The following is an 18,834-nucleotide window of genomic DNA, read 5'->3' as shown; positions in this document are numbered from 1 at the left end:
TTAATTATCAAGAGAGGTTTAAATACAACAGATCCACCCATCATCATCATCATTAGATGGACAGCACATCCAGTTCCCTTTGAGTTCATGACCTACTAGATGTACGATTAAATTCCATTGTTAAAACCTGCCATACCACTTGCATAGCTGCAGTAACTGTTGTAAGTAGGAGGTACAGTAACAAAGGGATCTGCTGACATCAACCCACAGGGTAAAATTTTAATAAAAAAATATTTAACACTCACAGAATCCCTTCTCTCTTTGCCTCTGCAAAGCTTGATAATATTGATACGGTGTGACATGGCAGATGGAAGAGGCCATGACAACCAATCTGTTTCCCCCTTCCCGTCTGTTTCTTACTTCCATGTTTGAGGAATACTGCAAAAGATGGGGGATGGTTGTAAAGCTGCGAGAAAACGTCACAACCCCCAACTATTGCTGCATTCACAGCAAACAGAGGGCTAATTGGGTTTATAATCACCACAGATGTCATCAGTTTTAACTAAAGAGAGATCTTGCTTTAAATTCATTTTTTAAAGTAAAGCAACATCTAGCAGTCTCTTCAATTTTTTTTCTTGTGCTGCTGATATTATGCCTTCTGTAAGCTCATCACACATCATTTTGGTCATTGAGCTGCTTATTAAACTCTACTGGGGACCACATCACGTGAGCGCTACAATAAAACTATTATCTGAAGCTGTGTGAATATAGTGAATGTCATTGTTACAACCATCCTTGTTTCTCCTACAGTCGCTTTCATCAATACGCAGGGTATTAAATTAGTAATGAACTGAAGCTTGAAATCATTAACTCAGAGCTGTCAAGTAATTCATTTTTCTCTCTGACTGTAAATGGCATAAATCATTTCAGTTGCTATGGATAAACTGAAATAAAATTGCTTGATGAATTGTCTGACTGACAGGAAAAACGAGATCTCTCCCACACACACACACACACACACTGTCAAATGTTAGAAAAGAACAGGTCACCTTTTACCGTAATTCTGCTGTCATATATATATAAATATATATATATATATATATATATTTCATGTGAGAATATGTTTACAAATAATGTTCCTGTTTCCTCATCTCCAAGTCCCCTGATGGTGAAGGCAGGAGTCATGCTGTGCTGCTGCCAACAAATCAGCATCACTGTTACAGTTATGCTGCATTTATTCCATTTCCTCCTATAAAAAAAGCCAATGTCTATGTTTTTCTAACAGCAGATCAATATATATATCACTATTTTGTGCTGTATATATCAGACTCAGACTGAATGTTTACAGTTTTCTGGAGTCCCCATGTTGAGTATTAAGAGCAAGTGACAATGATTTATTTTTTATTTTTCCTCCTGCATGTGTCTATCTCTCTGCTGAAAGATCCTCAATACCACTGAGTCTAACTTTAAGGGAAAAAGTATTGTAATGTTTTAAATGTCACACTCAAACACCTTGGTGAAGTAAAAAAAACAACCTTTTTGATCCAACTGGCAGAGGGCGCTGAAATTATAACTGAGACAAAATAAGAAATAGGGCAAAGACACACGAGATAAAAGGTGACAGATACAGAATAACACCTGTTATTGCTCTGTGTCTGTTTCTCCTGGGAGTCACGTATGATAGATCTACGTATGTTGCAAAGCTGTGCATGTAGCTCCATTTATAAATAGCTAGTATTTACATTGTACTTCTTCAGTATAGCCTGTCATACAAACTGCTGATGGCCACCTCCCATAATATGTGTCAGCCTGTGCTTCATGAATAGACTGTGACAGGCAGTGTGTGGGATGTCCCTTTGATGAATCTGGACTTGCGTTCTGTGAGCAACCGCTCATTACTGCCAGAGTAAAAAGGCTGGAAATACACAAAGCAATCTTTTTTATCACATTTGGTGCTCTGTGGTGCGACTGATTCAATTGGCAGTCACCTGAATTATACTGTAAGTAGAGGAAAGAAAGAGCATCAAAACTATGGATAAAGACAGGTTCCAAAATGTTATCCACCCATGACATGACAGGTTAATGTCTATAAGAAATTAGAATAGAATAATTCCAAGATATCTGAGAAATGTAAGTGACTCACTGCCATGGCTAAGTGACACACCTAACTGGAACACAGCCATTATTAGTGTTATTTGTTGCACCTGTGCCTTTTCCCGTAATGACAACACTGTGAGGAAGGTCTGTTGTCAGTGTTGTTGTGGTCATTATCATAGCAATCTCTTTCCTCAGCATTACATCAATTTTATCCAGAGTACAAAAAAGGAGCAATGAATAAGTCTCAGGTGCAGGTAATTGCTCGCATTTTGAGGTGTTTTGCTTTAATCATGTTTAGAATTAGGACTGAAAATAGGTACGTGCAATTCTATTATGTGTAATTTGCATCTTAACAAATATAGTACTTTGTTTTGTCTTACAGCTTACATCAATGTTTTGTGGTTTTACCTGCTAGTAGATTATAGTGGTCTTATCATATTCAGATAGTTTATCTTTGTTATGGTTCTCTCAATAGTTGCATAAAACACCAACATTTTTCTTATATATTGTAGGCCTATCTAATTATATTCTAAATGTGATGTGATTACTGTAGTTCATCTGGGTTGCTGGAAAAAGCACATTGCCCCTACATCTCACAGGTAAATATGACTGACCCTTGCAGAGGCTACTAGTGTTTACTTAGGCCACTGTGTACATCAGACCATTTGTTTTTCTGCTGCATTTACTCCGACGTAGGTGTACTCTCGGAGGTCATGTGTGATTGGCTGATACATACCCTTGACCTGTTTGACTGAGAATTATCTTGTTTGATGTAAAACATAAACATGGCCAGTGTAACCCAAGAGGGGGGCCTGGTGTTAATCTGAGCTGTGGGCCCCTACGGACCCCTGTTCTGCCCACTCTCCGTACTGTATATTATGCAATTTCTCTGTCAAATAGAGTCCATAGGGAAGGACTACATCTGGCAGCTTTGAGAACCAGAAATCAACCAGTGCTCCTATTAGGGGACGCTAGGCTTTTTGTGGAAATTTGATTAAAGACAATTTTTCAGAAATAGCCTATATTAGTGGTGTAATGTGGTAAAGTAGTAGTTCGTTACAGTATTAAAGTATTTTTTGGTTGTATCTGTACTTGAGTTTTTATATTTCAACTTTCACTTCTGCTCCACCACAATTCCTAAAAAAAATGTATAGGCCAGTACATTTCCCCTAAGCATCGTAGTAACATACTACAAAATAGGGAAGGAAATGAGGAAGGATGAAGGGGGACGGATGGATGAATGAAGGAATGGAGGGAAGGACAACTGGAATTTGCTCTTTAAATCCTTTAAGTTTTGAAAAAAGACCTTGTTTTTCTTCAGGTGTAATGTACACTACATTTCCGAAGAAATTAACTTCATGATTCTCCAAATGCTGACTGCTTGCTTTTTCACTGACAGCATTTACTTCTACTTTTACTTTCAATACCTAAGTACAGTTAATATTATAAAGTTACTTTTGACACTTAAGTACAGTAAATATCTGATACTTTAAGGCTTTTACTTAAGTAATATTCTAATAGGTGACTTTAACTTTTACCAAAGTCATTTTCTGGTAATTTCACTCAAGTGTTGCTGTCAGTACCATGGTCAGTACTTCACCCACCACACCTGGCCTACACACTACATAACCGGAAATACAGGCCTCTTAACTAGTTTGTGACATACGTATCTTCTGCAAGACAAAGTCACAATGATTGGGAATAATAAATGACAATTAAAGTCCGAACAAAACTAAGCCAAACTTCCTTCGTTAAAGAAACAATTTCAGGACTAGTTTCCCCACGGAGTGCTTTTTACTGACACGGGAAGTGAGCGTAACTAAGCAACGCCGTCGTTGCCATGGCAACAGTGCTTGTCTCTGAGGAAGTTCGTTCGGTTTTGAACCAACAAACCCAGGCTTTACAAATATATTAGTGCAGCAAATGACTTCGCTCATTTCTTAAGGTTATTCATGAAAGTAGCACCGCTACTTAATTAGTTTTTTTATTCTTCCAAGGTTGGTCTGAACTGTTCACTTTTAGCTTTAGCTAAATGTTGTCACAAACATTGGCTAAATGGAGACGGAGCGAACTGAGGGAAAAACGATACGATCTCAAAAACGCAACAGTGTCAACGATGGATGGGCGTTTCTCACCCCCATGGTAAGTACTACTTTTAATAGCCCTTTACCATGCTTCACAGTATAGTTATAGGCTAACCATCAAAAGTTTAAGTCTCAGGCTCAGTAACGTTAGAGAAAGTGATTAGGTGTCATAATTAGCTACATGTTTGAATAAAGAGTATATGTCTTGTTTAAGGCAACTCAGTTGATGTGTTAGTAAAATATTTTTGCAGGTCAACAGCTGCAAGTTGCACCTTACAACTGTCAAACCCCTGGTACAGGAGAGAGCCCAGAGAATGGTGAGTCATGACAGACAGACTGAAAGAGAAATACAGCATGTTGGTAAGGCTAGTCCAATGCTTGCTTCATAATTTACAATGTTCACCTTTTTACAGACTGACTTTCAAGATATTGTAAAAGAAAAAAACATGTATACCGTCCAAGCAATGAATCATCCTAACCCAGGTAAGCTTGACTCAGTCCATTCATTTGCATACTCACTCCCCCCTACCAGTCGCCCCAAGATTCTTTTTGCGTGATTCAGCAATGTATTGTGTTTATGAATGGCTAAGATATGTAAATAATCATATGGTCTGTTTGCACTCTTTGTTTCCCTGTACCATACCCACTGTAGAGAACAGGTTGCACGCTTGCAGAGGACTTGTCCTGACACCTCTAGTGTCATCATTTGCCAGTATCTCTAGAGATTCCCCTGTACATAATCTGGTACCACCAGCATGTGGTGCTCAAAGTGGTTTGGATATAGTTTCACGTGCTACACAGGACACAAGAGACAAATCAAGGGGACCAACCCACAGTGCAGGGAACACTTACTACTGTAATGCCTTAAACTTTGCCAAGCCAACAGGTAAATATGTAGATGCCACTTGGCAAATAATATGCAGTTAAAAAACGGTTTTACTGGTTATTGTAAGATTTAGACTTTGTTCCCTACAAGTATATAGCACTGAGTTTTATGCATTGCACTATGATGTACGATATTTTGTGTGTCCTGAACTCAGTATTTAATGTCAATGCCAGGTGGTTCTGGAGGATATAAATACCACACAACCCCTGGTTTTCCCTACACTCGATTGCCTGGTGACAGTTTTGCATCCAGTTTACAACGAATCGACTTGGACAGGTACCTCTGGCCATTTATTTTTCAAAGTTTTATTTCAAACTGTTCTGTGTTGTACAGAACATGTTGGTTTAGCTGTCACTGTAAACTGGACAAATGATGCCATATGCCATGGCAGGTCTTTGTAGCTTTACTTGCAGTGTTATTCATTTTCTTTTGTCATCACCTATACCATTAAGTTTTGTTGGTTTTCTTAACTCAGTCTGGTCACGGTATCTGCAGTTGAAAAAACAAGACTTTCACCTGAAATGACAAGTGCTCCAGATCTCCACTAGGGAGCAGCAAAGTCCCTTAAAATGCCTGTCCCTTGTCTCAAAGATAAGTGTTTGCTGATAAGTGTTTGATGGATGACAGAGCAAAAATAAGTCATTATGCATAGTGAAATATTAAATCAATAATTTGCATCACTGAATTGCATTGATTGAAGGTGAAATACAGCCGTTATATCCTGAAAGTTACGTCCTGATCTGTAGTCATCCATATAAAGTCTAAATTGTGCAAAATGTTCTCTAATTTACCAGGCGCTGTCTGGAGGAATGCCCCCAGCTGGGCGTAATGGATGAACTACAACTTCTGAACCTTCAGCACAATCTAATCACAACGATCCAGCATCTGTCACATATGCAACAGCTTGTTTTTCTCAACCTGTATGATAATCACATCGATGAAATGACTGGCATTGAATCTCTATGCTCCCTTAGGATCCTTATGCTGGGGAAGAACAGGTTAGTTATCATCCTCACAAGCAAAGAACATGTCAGATTGGCCTAAATTGCCTCTGTTACACAGAGAGTATTGTGCAGTTCATATTTAAAGAAAGTTGGAGAGTAGGAGATGTTGTTAAGACATCAAATGGCATATTGTTCTTTAATCTAACACCTTTAGATCTCTGGTTTAATGTGAAATGTGTAAATGTTGCTTGTAGGTTATTCAAGGCATCCTGCTTTTTGCATTTAAGGAATTATACATTTTATATACAAGCTGCTACATGATAAGAAATGAGTGGTTTCCAGCAGATGCCCAGTTTAATTCGAAAACCATTCATTTTGGTGTTGGTAATTCAGCAGGAGCAGCAAGGTCGGCAGGAGGAAAATTAAAGTCATAAATCACCGTGAATGACATCAAGATCTTAGAGATGAACTCTGACATTTGTTTCACTCTCTGTAAAATTTGACATTTATCTTTATAGATCTCCATGCAGGGCCATATGTGGTGAAGAGTGAGGAATACCACTGATTTAGGTTACCATTGACATTTTTTAAGGGACCAAAGCCTTTCATCCTCATGTGTTATTTGATCTAAATCCATATGGACAGTCCTGAACATTAAGTTGCTGTACACAACATACTGTATATAAGACTTCCTCTGGGAATGTAACCTTTAAACATGCTTGTTGGCTAATTGGCTCTCTACTGCTTGGTACCTGTTCAATAGACTGAGCACCCACTCTTTCACATTTTCCTTTGATTTTCCTATACACATATAGTTGGCTGCAGCTGGCACAATTAAGAATGTGCAAAAATGTGTCTGGTTGTTTTCATACATTGTGACAAATTGCATTTGATGTACATTTTATGATATATTTTCCATTTCTTAGAATCCGTAAAATATGCTGCCTGGAAAGAGTGTCCAGACTGAATACCCTGGATTTGCATGACAATCAGGTACTGGTTTTCACTATCCTCCCACCTGCAGCATGAGTGTGTTTAGTCTTGGTCATTTAGCTGCAGATACTGTTACAGGAGGTCATGATTTTCAGCTGCTAAGTTCAGAAGTGGATTGTCTCTTTCACCTCTTCCACACTGTTGCTAAGTAGTGATTTGCTATGTTAGATGCTGCTCTAAATGGTAGAGTCAAACAGTCATGACAGCAGGAGGCCAGGCATGAGAATACATGTATTCGTCTTAGTCCACTGGCCAATTAAATTCAAGGCTGACATTATAGTCAAACTGTGCACTTGTTTCTCTCTAAGGTCTTTTAAAATGGCACAGCTTGCTAAACTGTATTAGGAACAAATAGGTCATGTCTAGCATTCCTTCTCCATTTGATAATGTCTTTTTCAAGTGAGAAATCTGATGGGCGTCATGGTCAACCGTTTACCTACCTCAGTTTTTAGGGATTTATCTTCAGCAATTGTTTTAGTTCCCAGCACTGTTAGAGAACAAAGGACTGAAAACCATTGAACCCACAGGCTCTTGTCAAGGGTCTACTCCCACATCCATTTCCTCAGTTACCCCAGCACAATTTATTCAACAGGCACAACTGTCTCTGTGTTTTCAGCATTGGGAATGGTTATGAGCTGAAGGAGATTATGCTGTGCTTCTATTAATTTGAGTCTAAACTGTTATTGGTGGCCTTTCATTCAGCCTCTACAATAGAGCCTGGCTCATTTGTATTGACAGCCTGGGAAATGAAATGATGTAAGTAACACAGATGTCAGATGAGGATTTTAGCAGCTTCAGGAAAAGGAAGATAGAACAGAAAGGCTTCCCTTGGTCAAATTAGTGTTTTGCCAGCATGCCGCCTACGCCCCTCCTCAGAGAGCTACTCCAGAGACCTGGTAAGACTCCCTCCCTCTCTGATGTTGGCTGCTCTTTGCATACGCAGGCGTCCAAAATACTATTCAGTGACTGCTACAGTGTTGTGTTGTTTTTCCTAATGATGGATGCTTTGTTGCTTCAAGCTCTGTCTAGTGTTATGTTTCCTAACTGCATCTTTACAGTTAATTTAAACAGTTCTGATAATAGGACATTGAATGAGTGAATTACTAAAACGATTTTTTTTTTGCTGCCCTTGTTGGTAATGAAAGAATATTGTATCCAGAGGCGGCCATTTGTTGGCAGGCGCCTATTAAGGAGCAGATGATAAATCTATTATTCTGAGGAGGATAGGTCGCTTTTCACTCGCTGACTTCACAACCTCCTGTTTTATGCATTTAAGTAGTTGTTCATTCACCTTTTATTCAATGTTTTCCAGGCTCACCAGAGACCTGACCACCCAAATGTAATGTGAATCGCTGCACAATTATAATACGAGATGATGAAGTGAGTCAGTGAGTGAGTTAATGGATTCATGAGTTAAAATAATGTTGAAGTTGGGCTTATTCTATTCTGGTTGTTTTTTAGTCACTATAGGTCTCAGAACCGCAGCTGCTTGTCCTCTTTCCTTTTTCTGTGCATACTTTAACCACAAGCAGTACATCACTGTCATCCTTTCTTCCTCCCATCATCTAGCAGGGAGGCTCACTTCACTTCCCACCTCTTTTCACCCTTTATTTCTGTGACAGGATGTCATTTCATTTCCAGTTTGCTGGAAGTGTTCAAAAGGAGATATTCTCTTTAGGAATGTGCAGCCAACCCACACTTGGCCTCAGTGACCAAGTGTTGGGGTTACAATGTGACCTGACAGTGTTGGATAACCAATCTTTAGTTAGGCATTGATGTTTTCCAGTAGAGCAGTTTGGCTCGAATACTCACAGAGGACAGTGGAGAATGCCCTACAGGGTCTGTAAAATCAAGAAAAAGTATCACAGTTAGAGAGTTAGTTTGTTAAGCTCATGTGCACGGTAGAAATTGTATTCCTCCTTTAAATCATTATTATGATTTTGATTTAGTTTGACTGAATCTGTCATGTGTGATAAGCATTGCACTTTGGGTTTGGGGTGAAGATGGAACAGAGACTCATCACAAGGATGCTCAAGGCTTTGCTGTCATCAATGGCAACTTTAACACAGCATTGTCTGTGTTTGTGTCCTCTTCTTTGACAATACTGGCCATTATATGAAATTATATGAAATGAAGATGTGATTACTGTATTGTTTACAAGGAACATGCCAAGAGCGGATGTTACCACCCCTGCTACCCCTTCTTGGCATGTCTCACTGCTCTCATCTGCCAGGCAAGAACAGGCCTCTGTCCTGTCTGCAAAGCAATGTTATTCACATTTTTAAGTTTTTTTGTTTTTTTTTTTACTAATGTTTAACAAATATCATAGACACTACAGAAAACTTCTACAAATTGAGATCCATGTCTTTCTGTATCTCAAGGGTTAAGTAAAAGAAGATCGTACTTGAGTATCACAGGTCAAGTATTAACCGTGTTAAAACCATCTCAATATTATGGATGTCTGACCTACACTACTGAAAAGTACCTCATTCATGGTGTGCAACACAAAATCCTCAAAATCCTATGAGACCTACCAAGCTGTTGGAAATCCTGTTGGACATCCCTGTCTTTAGGACTAGCTGTGTTTTAAAGTTAGAATAATGATATGGTATCATGGAAGACCAGAAGAAGGAATCCAACGGTACCATGTCATGCTAGGCTATCAGGAGATATAGGCACAATTTTGATGAGGGAAAAACGTCATGACTGTTGCACAGGTTTCCCTTGACCTCTCACCTCAAGATATCTGAAATAAAAGGGATTCTATGGGTACACGTTTGCCCTTTACAGGTATGCCCACTTTGTGTTAGTCCCATGCAGTCTGGAGTAAAAACCATGCTGGTTTTTTTTTTTCACATTAATGGTCTATTTTCGCCTGTTGTATTTATTTATTTCTGCATACTGGGTTCCTAAACAGTCTTTGAATTGCATCAATTGGGTACGATAAACTACAGACCTCGGGCATTCGGAGGATGCATGGCTTTCATAAGTATGTTGAGAACAAGGGTGTTCCTCAGCAGTTTCTAGAATCATCGAAAAATGCCATTCATACAGGAATCCCCAAATGTCAAAAGTTTTTGACACTAAATCACAGTATGGATTTTTCTGTGGTGTTCCTCAAGGTGTTGGTGGCTCAATGCTGGATTTTGGAAGGGTTTTTGACTAGTTTTAGCAATTCTTGAGTGGTCAAAAATGCCTAAATGTTCCCAGTTTGAATAGATGTCTAACCAAATTCAATGTTAATTACATATTTATGACCAGAAAAACTTGACACACAGTATTGAGCTTCTACTCAAACAAATCCTCAGGTTTCCAGTTTTAAGATTATGTATACCACTCCTGTGTGGCATATAGTGTTGAACTGCCATCTCCCCCTAAAGATTCCCTGTTCCTCCCACCCCCAAATGACAGCAATGGGTGTATGCGGGTCTCAGAGGGTTAAATATATGCAAAGAAGTCTATCTAAAATCTCATTCACTGTGCAGAGATACTGTGTCTATGTGTTGACAGAGGTCTGATGTATCGATGCCTGTCTTGCTCGGGTCAGGGATGCCCAAGTCTGGGCCTGAGACAATGTTTACTTTGTGACTGTTTTTGTTTTCCAGTTTGGGCAATGTGTGTTATTTTCTCACCTTAATTTATTCAGGGAGGGTTCACTGAGCGTGCAGCTGTTTGCTATCCACTGACTGCTTTACAGTCATGCATCTTCTTGATATTTGAACTAGATCCCTGTCACAAGCCTGCCACTCTAACCTTTTGGGTACCATTGTCCCATTAGTGTGCACTGACTGTGTGTTGACTGAAAGTATTCATGTCAGCTGTGACACCACAATACAACTGTTGTAAAGGCCTTTGAGTGCAGTGTGATGACCTCACTCTGCTGTATCCATCACCAGATGAGACTGCTTAATGGTGTTGTTTGGGGTTGACTTGTTGCACTCGGTTTGTTGACATTTTCTTTGAACTGTGCTGACACCTTTTGCACACCCACTACACTTTGAAAAATTGGAGGGAGTCAAGTAGAATACACCTTTTTTCATGTATCTGAAACATAAAAAAGTAGCAGCCTAACCTCCACGGTTTTTAATCAGAACAGCATTTAATCATTTAACAAACATTGCCAGGATTGCACATTTCTCTCTGTTCCTAATACAGAAACTCCTATGCATTTTGTCGAATGAGTTCCCATCTGAACTCCCTAAAGCTAGAAATAAATCAACTACAACTGCAACAGCAATTAATCTAAAACTCTGCTGACTAGGACCAGAAGGGAAGTGCATAATACTCCCGATGTACAGTGGTTCCCTGTAGGTTTGTATACTGATTTTAAAATCTTCTTATGGGTTTCTATGCGTATGAACCTGTGAGCTCTCTCAGACCATCTGGGAGTGCTGTCCTAACTAGTCCAAAGCCCAAAAAAACTTTTGCATAGCCTACTTTTCTGGACCAGTGAGCTATAAAAATTATATTTTCAGACATAAGCTCAAATGTTTATCTATATTTCAAATTTTAACACATTATTATTTTCTTAGCTAAAACTGTAATCTTTCAAATCTTTGAAAGAATCCTTGAAACCCTGATGTCCTTTTAACTTTACCCTCACATGTACAGTATGCACTACAGGGAGCAAACCCATCACTCTCACCAGGAATTTTTCTGAAGTATTTCAAGTGTCATTGTGACGTGGGCCCCTAAGTATTCTCTCCCAGAGAGAGGAGGGGCATCATTTCACCATTGACTGACTCTCAACTACTTGTTTATTATTTTTTGGGAGGTCAAAGAAGTCACAACTTGATGTGACTAACTGCATATCAGTCATTCAGGATGTTCAGAAGTGATACAGATTGTCGCTGTGAAGTGGGTCACTGTGAGGTAATGAAGAGAGTGGAAATGTCATTTCTGTTAAAGTGTCATTTAGCAGAAGGTGCAGCCTCAGGCATTGCAAAGAAAATGGAGCACACTGCATTTTGGCTTTCTTGTACCCCAGAAAAATTTGGGAACTGCCCATTGGTTCGACAGCCCATTGGTTCGACATCCCATTGTTCCGACCATATTAAACTCATTGTTCCGAAGTCCATTCCGAAATCATCATGATGCCCTGTGGTTAAGGTCTGGTTAGGTTTAGGCACAAAAACCACTTGGTTAGGGTCAGGAAAAGATCATGGTGTGGGTTAAAATGAAAAAGAAAGTGGCAAACACATAAGCCGTGAGCCTGCTCCGCCTCAAGCCGGTCGCGGCGCACCATACGCCCGCTGTGAGCCGTTCAGCACCGCGGACAGTCGGACTAATGGGATGTCGAACCAATGGGCTGTCGAACCAATGACATGGACCCAAAAATTTAGCTGTGTGCAGGATAAAGAATTCAAAATGTACATAAACCATATGATGATATTTAATTACATGATATGATGTCAGACTGAGCAGTGAATGTATACAATTTCAGTGTGTTATGTTCTGCTAGCATTAAAAGTAGAATATCATTATCTAAATTGCCATTTCACAGGGTTTTATGTTGTGCATGACATTTGTCTCACTTTGCCTTCATTCAGATCTGCAGGATAGAAAACATGTCTCACCTCAGCGAGCTGCAAGTGTTGAACCTGGCGGGAAACAGCATATCCAGAGTGGAAAACCTGCAGGGTCTGGACTGTTTGACTGAACTCAACCTAAGACACAACTGCATCTCTGTTGTGGTGAGGGGCCTCTTTCCCAATTAGTGGCAGCTTAAGGCAATTTATTCACTGCATGCACACTACTCTGCTCCTTTGCATAAAGGAAAAGGCACCAACTGTTCACACACTTTTACTTTCAACCATGACTAGTTTCTACTGCCTTTTGTGGGGCTTCTATATAGTTGCAGGTTACAGTAGATGTAGACTTGAGAACTTTTGTTTTGGCGGCTGCAGGAAGATTTAAGTAGTTCTTTGACAGTGTGCACGAAGGAAGCTGTGTTGTATCTGATCCGTACACCTTATATTAATGCATCATACACATGTATTTGCTCAGTGTTGTAGTAATTCCTGACAGTGCAGCTGCTGTACGGTTTTTAAGACCTATGGACAATCTATATAAAACCCTGATTGGTGAAGTTCCTGCAGCTACTAATAATGTAATTGCTGTATTTCTTCTGTATTTTGATGCAAATACAAATGTACATGTATGCTGACAACTGTTCTTTGGAAAATGGTCTTCAAAGGATGAAAGTACCGGTAGCGTGCTCCATCTTTCATCTTCATGTCATTCTGTTGGACCGTGTCCCTTGGATGGTTACTGTTTCCTCTGTTATGGGATCGCATGTAACAGTTTTTACTGTCACAAAATAACAAATACAGAAATCACATCAATAGAATCTTTGTAAGAAAGTCTGTGGTGAAATGTATCTCAATGGTGTTACCCAGGGAGACGCAGCTCATTACCCACAACCTCCCTCCGACTTTCTGGCGCAGTGAAAGAGAAACTGGATATTCTTAACACGGAAATTCACTCCCCTTGGTTTCTATAGTTTTAATCTGATAAACAGAACAGTGCATGCCAAAACAGGCCCCTTCATTTGTATGCAAATCCCCTAAGCCCTTTCCTGCTTTTTGGGGTAGAAAATAGGAATGGAATCCAACATTGTGTTGTATGAAACCTCTTCCCATCACTCACCCGGTCCTCTGCCTGCAAGTTCTGATCAAGAACCACTTCCAGTCCTAATTATCGGGTGTAGTGTTTTATTTGATGCGCAGGAGAGGAAAAATGCTAGCCCTCAGCAGATTCTCCAGTCTCTGTCATTAGCGGTGTTTGCTGCCAAGTGCTTGTATCAAGCACAAAGTAAATAACCATCCTCCAGGTGTCCAGGTTTTCCCTTTCATTCAAGGCAGATGAAAAGTGGAATTGTGGACTAGAAGAGAAAAATGCTTTGAGAGACTTAAAATAAGTAAATTGAAGACTTGCTCATATGTTAGGCTCAGTCATCCAACACACATTATAGAAGCATTATATAATCCATATGCACACTTTATCTTTAAGTGAATATTTTTATATCTTTACACAGCATCCAATTTGTATTTAGGTAATGCTGTAATGCATCTAAACACATGTATGTTTGGTAACCTATTTCATTTAATGTCCATCCATCCATCCATCCATCCACCCATCCATCCATCCATCCATCCATCCATCCATCCATTTTCATCTGCTAATCCAGGGTCAGGTTTTGGGGGCAGCAGTCTGAGCAAAGTACTCCAGTTGTCCCTCTCCCCAGCAACGCTTTCCAGCTGCTCTTGGGGGACCCCGAGGCATTCCCAGGCCAGATAAAATATATAATCCCCCCAGCGTGTTCTGGGTCTGCCCCGTGGCCTCCTACCAGTTGGACATGCCCAGAACACCTCTAACGGGAGGCGCCCAGAAGGCATCCATCCAGAAGTGTGAGCTCCTTACCCTATCTTTAAGGCCCATTTCAGTAGCTCATATCTGTAATCTCATTCTTTCGGTTACTACTCAAAGCTCATGAACATAGGTGAGGTTTGGGACAGAGATGGACCAGTAAATCTTTGCCTTTTGGCTCAGTTTCCTCTTCACCATGATAGCCTAGCGCAGCGCCCGCATCACTGCAGGTGCCATGCCTAACTGCCTAGCTATCCCACTCTCCATTCTACCCTCACTTGTGAACAAGACCCTGTGATATTTGAACGTCTTCATTTGGGACAGTAACTCTCTCCCAACTCAATGGGGGTAGTCCACCTTTTTCTGGCAGTGAACCATGAACCATGGCCTCAGACGTAGAGATGTTGACTCTCATCCCAACTGCCTCACACTTGGCTGCAAACTGCTCTGGTGCATGCTGGAGGTCATGGATTCATGAAGCCAACAGAACCACATCATCTGCAAAGAGCATAGATGCAATTCTAAGGTCCCCACGCTGGACCTCTTCCTTCCCCAAGCTGCACCTTGAGATCCGGCTCATGAATACCACAAACAGAACTGGGGACGCTGAGCAACCCTGGCGGAGGCCAGTGCCCACTTACAACATGTTTGACTGTGTGCAAGTATAAGGACACAGGTCTCACTTTGGTCATATGAAGACTGGATGGCTTGTAGCAGTGATCCCAGTGCCTTGAATTCCCACAGTTCCCCCCCACGAGACTCCCCGTGGTACGTGGTCATAAGCTTTCTACCAAGTCCACTAAACAGATGTAGACTGGATGGTCAAATTTTCACAACCCCTTCAGCTGCCCTGCAAGGGTAAAGTGCTGGTCCACTGTTCCACAACCAGGACAGAATCCACATTGCTTCATTTAATGTCTTGTTGCAGTAAATTGTGGTGCAATTGTTTTGCACTCTGTCTAAATATTGTCATCCACATTTTTCCATAGTTGTAACCATGGATTTCCAATGCATCTTCATATGAATGACAGATTTTTACACACTTTGCTGTTTATACTTGCTCTCAGGTGGGTCTTTCCATTGAGAAATCTTGTGGCAGCCAGTAAGTGATGCATTTTACATTTTTGGCAGCAGAGCTGGGTAGTCAGCACAAGCATTGATAGAACAGACAAAGCGAAAAGGCATCACCCAGAGGCAGACTGGCTTTGTGGATTAGCAGGTTTTTTTTATCCATAGGCTTGTCTTCTTGTGTGGCCAGTAGTAAGTCAAGCATCACTTCCATTGAAAATGTAAAAAATGTCCAGTACTGTTTGGTAGCTCTGCTGTAGATTTAATCAGCTCTAATCAGTGTGTGTGTTTGTGTGCATGTGATGGGGTCATAAAGTCATCACTCCTCATCACATCATCTCCTGAATACAAAAGGTCCCCTCTCCCAGTATTACATAGATCTGTTCTACTTTTTATATACTTTTGAAATTTGCAGTTGAGGGGATCTAATAAATCAACATGCTGCCCCAGAGCACTGTGGAAAATATTAATGTTAAAACTAAAACTAAATTATCAAAGACAGGGCCGATTAGATACAGAAATAATGAAGATTTTTTATGCCTGAATCCTCAAAATATGGAGTTTAAAATTTTTTAGCAACTAACAAAACAATCCAAATGAATATTTACTGAATTCATAAAAAAATCATAAAATAATGATTAATTAAACAAACCTGTGCAAAAACAACACAGCATTGAGCACTTAACACCAGACTGTGTATCTGCAATTTTAGCGCACAGTACCTGAAGCCAGATGTGTGCCGGCTAAGCTCACACCTCAAGTCTGTGCTATTTAAGGGGAGCCCCAAAACCCAACAGCTTTGCAATCTTTGAAACCCTCTTGGCATACACATGAACCTGTGTGTTTATTTGAGCAGCTTTCGTGCTCTTTTGTGGTGTGTTTTTGCATGCAACACAGACATCGGCGATGAGAGGTAGTTTTGTGTTTGTGGAGTAATGCCTCTGCCAGAGCTCAGTACGAGTGTGAAAAGTGAAGACACGCAAACTGTCAGTGAGAGGAGGGTGGAGCTGGGATAAAGAGGTGAAGGCACGGCCACATAAATACATACCTGCAGGCAAACACACACAGCAACATAGCTGTACCCAACCTCACTTCAGATCCTGTCAGCCGATTGGTTCTGATCAATCAGGTTTTTGGAAAAAGAGACCACATTGGTTGGCGATTGTAATGCAGCACGTCAGCTCAGTTATGACATCATTCTGTCTGAGACAGGGATGCTATTTTTAGTCTCAGACAGCGTGCAGTGGCTGCTGCTTCACCAGCATCCATACAGGGACTGGCACAGACAGAAACTCTGGGAGTGTGGTGGAGGGTCAGATTAAGCTAGCACTGGATAGAATGACTTGCAGTTTTTCAAAAGAGGGAAAGATAACACGGTGCTGCACTACTGGGGTTCACAGTGAAGCAATCTTACACAATCTAGTACAACAGGAATCCCTACGCATTCTAAGTCCCAGTGCAAATAATATAATAATTCAATATGCTGCCAGAAATCATAATTTGTCTCTTCACACATTAGAAATGACTGCCAATGTGATTTTTTTTTTTAAGATTTTTTTTATGGGCATTTCGCCTTTAATGGACAGGACAGGTAAGTGTGAGGGGGGGGGAGGATGACATGCAGCAAAGCCACAGGCTGGATTTGAACCCAGACCGCTGCGGCAACAGCCTTGTACATGGGGCGCCTGCTTTACCCACTAAGCCACCGACGCCCCTTGATTTTTCTTTATTACTAGGGAGGAATAAGCTTGGATTATCAAGTGGCTATCATGTTTGCATTAAGTTGACAAATTACATAGTAACACAGAACAACATGATCATCCCACCTGGTAAATGTTCACTTGTCTTTAAATTTTAAAATGGGTTAGGAGAAAAGTGTCTGGGTTGCTTTGGCTTGTTAGATGTTCAGTCACTCACATACCTTGTCTTGCCACTTTTTTATGCTGGACAGGTATTGTGTTACTTAATGGCTATTTAATGTTGGGAAAACAACTAGTTCCTTGAAACACAATCATATTGCAAAGTAACTCTTTCAGCTTTATCAGTTATTAAAAATTTGTACTTTTGTTATCCTCTGTTTGGTGTCTAATAATGTAGAGAGTAAGGACGGAGCCAAGGACAATTAATGTACATTGTAAAACATTTTTAAACAAAACAGATCCCAAACACTCAAAGATAAGTCTGTGGTGTCGGTGTGCTGTGTGTCCTTTTGTTTAAAGACACTACTTGCCTACATGCCTCTCTAGCAGCACTCATTGCAAAGATAGTAAATATTTATCTACTACGTTGAAGTTAAAGGGACAGTCCACCCCCAAATCAAAAATACATATTGCTTTTACCTGCGGTGTTATTTATAAATCTAGTTTGTTTTGGTATGAGTTGCTGAGTGCTGGAGATAGCGGCTGTGGAGGTGTCTGTTTTCTTCCTAATATAATGGAACTAGATGGCACTGGACTTGTGGTGCTCAAAGACCTAAAAAAATTTAAAGCTACTCAACAGCAATGTCCCTTTCTAGAAATCATGACCCTGTTACTCAAGATAATCCAGAGACCATATTGTGAGCAGTTTCATGTAGGAACTATTTTGTTCACTGAACTACACCCACCAACCATATTACCATGCAGAAGGCAGTGCGCATGTACTCATGGACAACAGACTCGTGCTCGTGAGAGCACGAGAGAGATGTAAACATTAATAGCATCCCCCTTTGCTGAACTGTAACGTATGCTAGCTCAGTGAATCTAGGTAAGCTAGCAGTAGATGGATGCTTTTCCTGTGTGGTGATATGATTGGCACATATAGTTTAGTGAAATGTCCCTTTAATACATGAGCTATAAGTGAGTGCTATTTGAATAGTAAAATCTCACTGGGAAAGTTTGTCACTGGTCTAAATAAACTGAGGCGTGCGCAGTATATGTTTCCTTTGCTGGTGGTTGTTTGTGTAAGTTTTGTTGTGGCATTTTATATGGGCCAAACTCTTTATAATATGCAGAGTTACCATGCTCCTGAAATTCCTAGAGAAGATATTAAATTAGAAAACCTTTTTCCAGGCCTGCAAATGGTCTGAAATTAAAAAGACATTTTGGAAAAGTTTTGAATATATATATTGTTTTGGTTATTATTAAAAATATTATCAGAAAAACCCAAAACATGTTTAACATTATGCAACAGTTCCTTGATTACTGAGTGAAAATCTAGCGCTGCTCTGCGTGACCATTGAAACATCACCAGTATCACGTGATACACAGTAATATACAGTAGTATAGCTGCATCAGACTGTTGTCTGATTCAATTAGATATACATGTTTTATTAAATCACCAGGTATCTTGTTCTAGACATCTATACATCTATACATGTATAGATGTATAGATGTATAGATAAGGAATGTCTGGTCAGTGGTGAGTCATTAATCTACTTGGAGGGGAAAGTCTGAGGGGACATGACAGTGGTTAA

The 18,834-nt window shown here is 40.2% G+C and overlaps 1 protein-coding gene across 2 annotated transcripts in view; it reads left to right on the top strand.

Moving 5' to 3' along the window:
* Positions 1-3,887: 3,887 nt before the first annotated feature.
* lrrc49 (leucine rich repeat containing 49) overlaps positions 3,888-18,834 on the top strand; it is a 47,070-nt gene continuing 32,123 nt past the window's right edge. Inside the window, exons 1-8 of one of the 2 annotated variants that reach the window (XM_033613817.2) lie at positions 3,888-4,179; positions 4,373-4,438; positions 4,535-4,604; positions 4,774-5,007; positions 5,181-5,283; positions 5,802-6,005; positions 6,878-6,944; positions 12,494-12,637. In XM_033613817.2, the coding sequence (XP_033469708.2) occupies positions 4,093-4,179; positions 4,373-4,438; positions 4,535-4,604; positions 4,774-5,007; positions 5,181-5,283; positions 5,802-6,005; positions 6,878-6,944; positions 12,494-12,637 (975 nt within the window). In that variant the 5' untranslated portion in view covers positions 3,888-4,092. The remainder of the gene's footprint in view (positions 4,180-4,372; positions 4,439-4,534; positions 4,605-4,773; positions 5,008-5,180; positions 5,284-5,801; positions 6,006-6,877; positions 6,945-12,493; positions 12,638-18,834) is intronic. The other variant, XM_033615390.2, reaches the window with a different exon arrangement.

The sequence above is a fragment of the Epinephelus lanceolatus genome, chromosome 2, assembly GCF_041903045.1.
Source record: "Epinephelus lanceolatus isolate andai-2023 chromosome 2, ASM4190304v1, whole genome shotgun sequence".
Classification (NCBI taxonomy): Eukaryota; Metazoa; Chordata; class Actinopteri; order Perciformes; family Serranidae; genus Epinephelus; species Epinephelus lanceolatus.
Note: the sequence above shows the minus strand (reverse complement) of the source record. Positions and strands in the feature narration are given on the sequence as shown.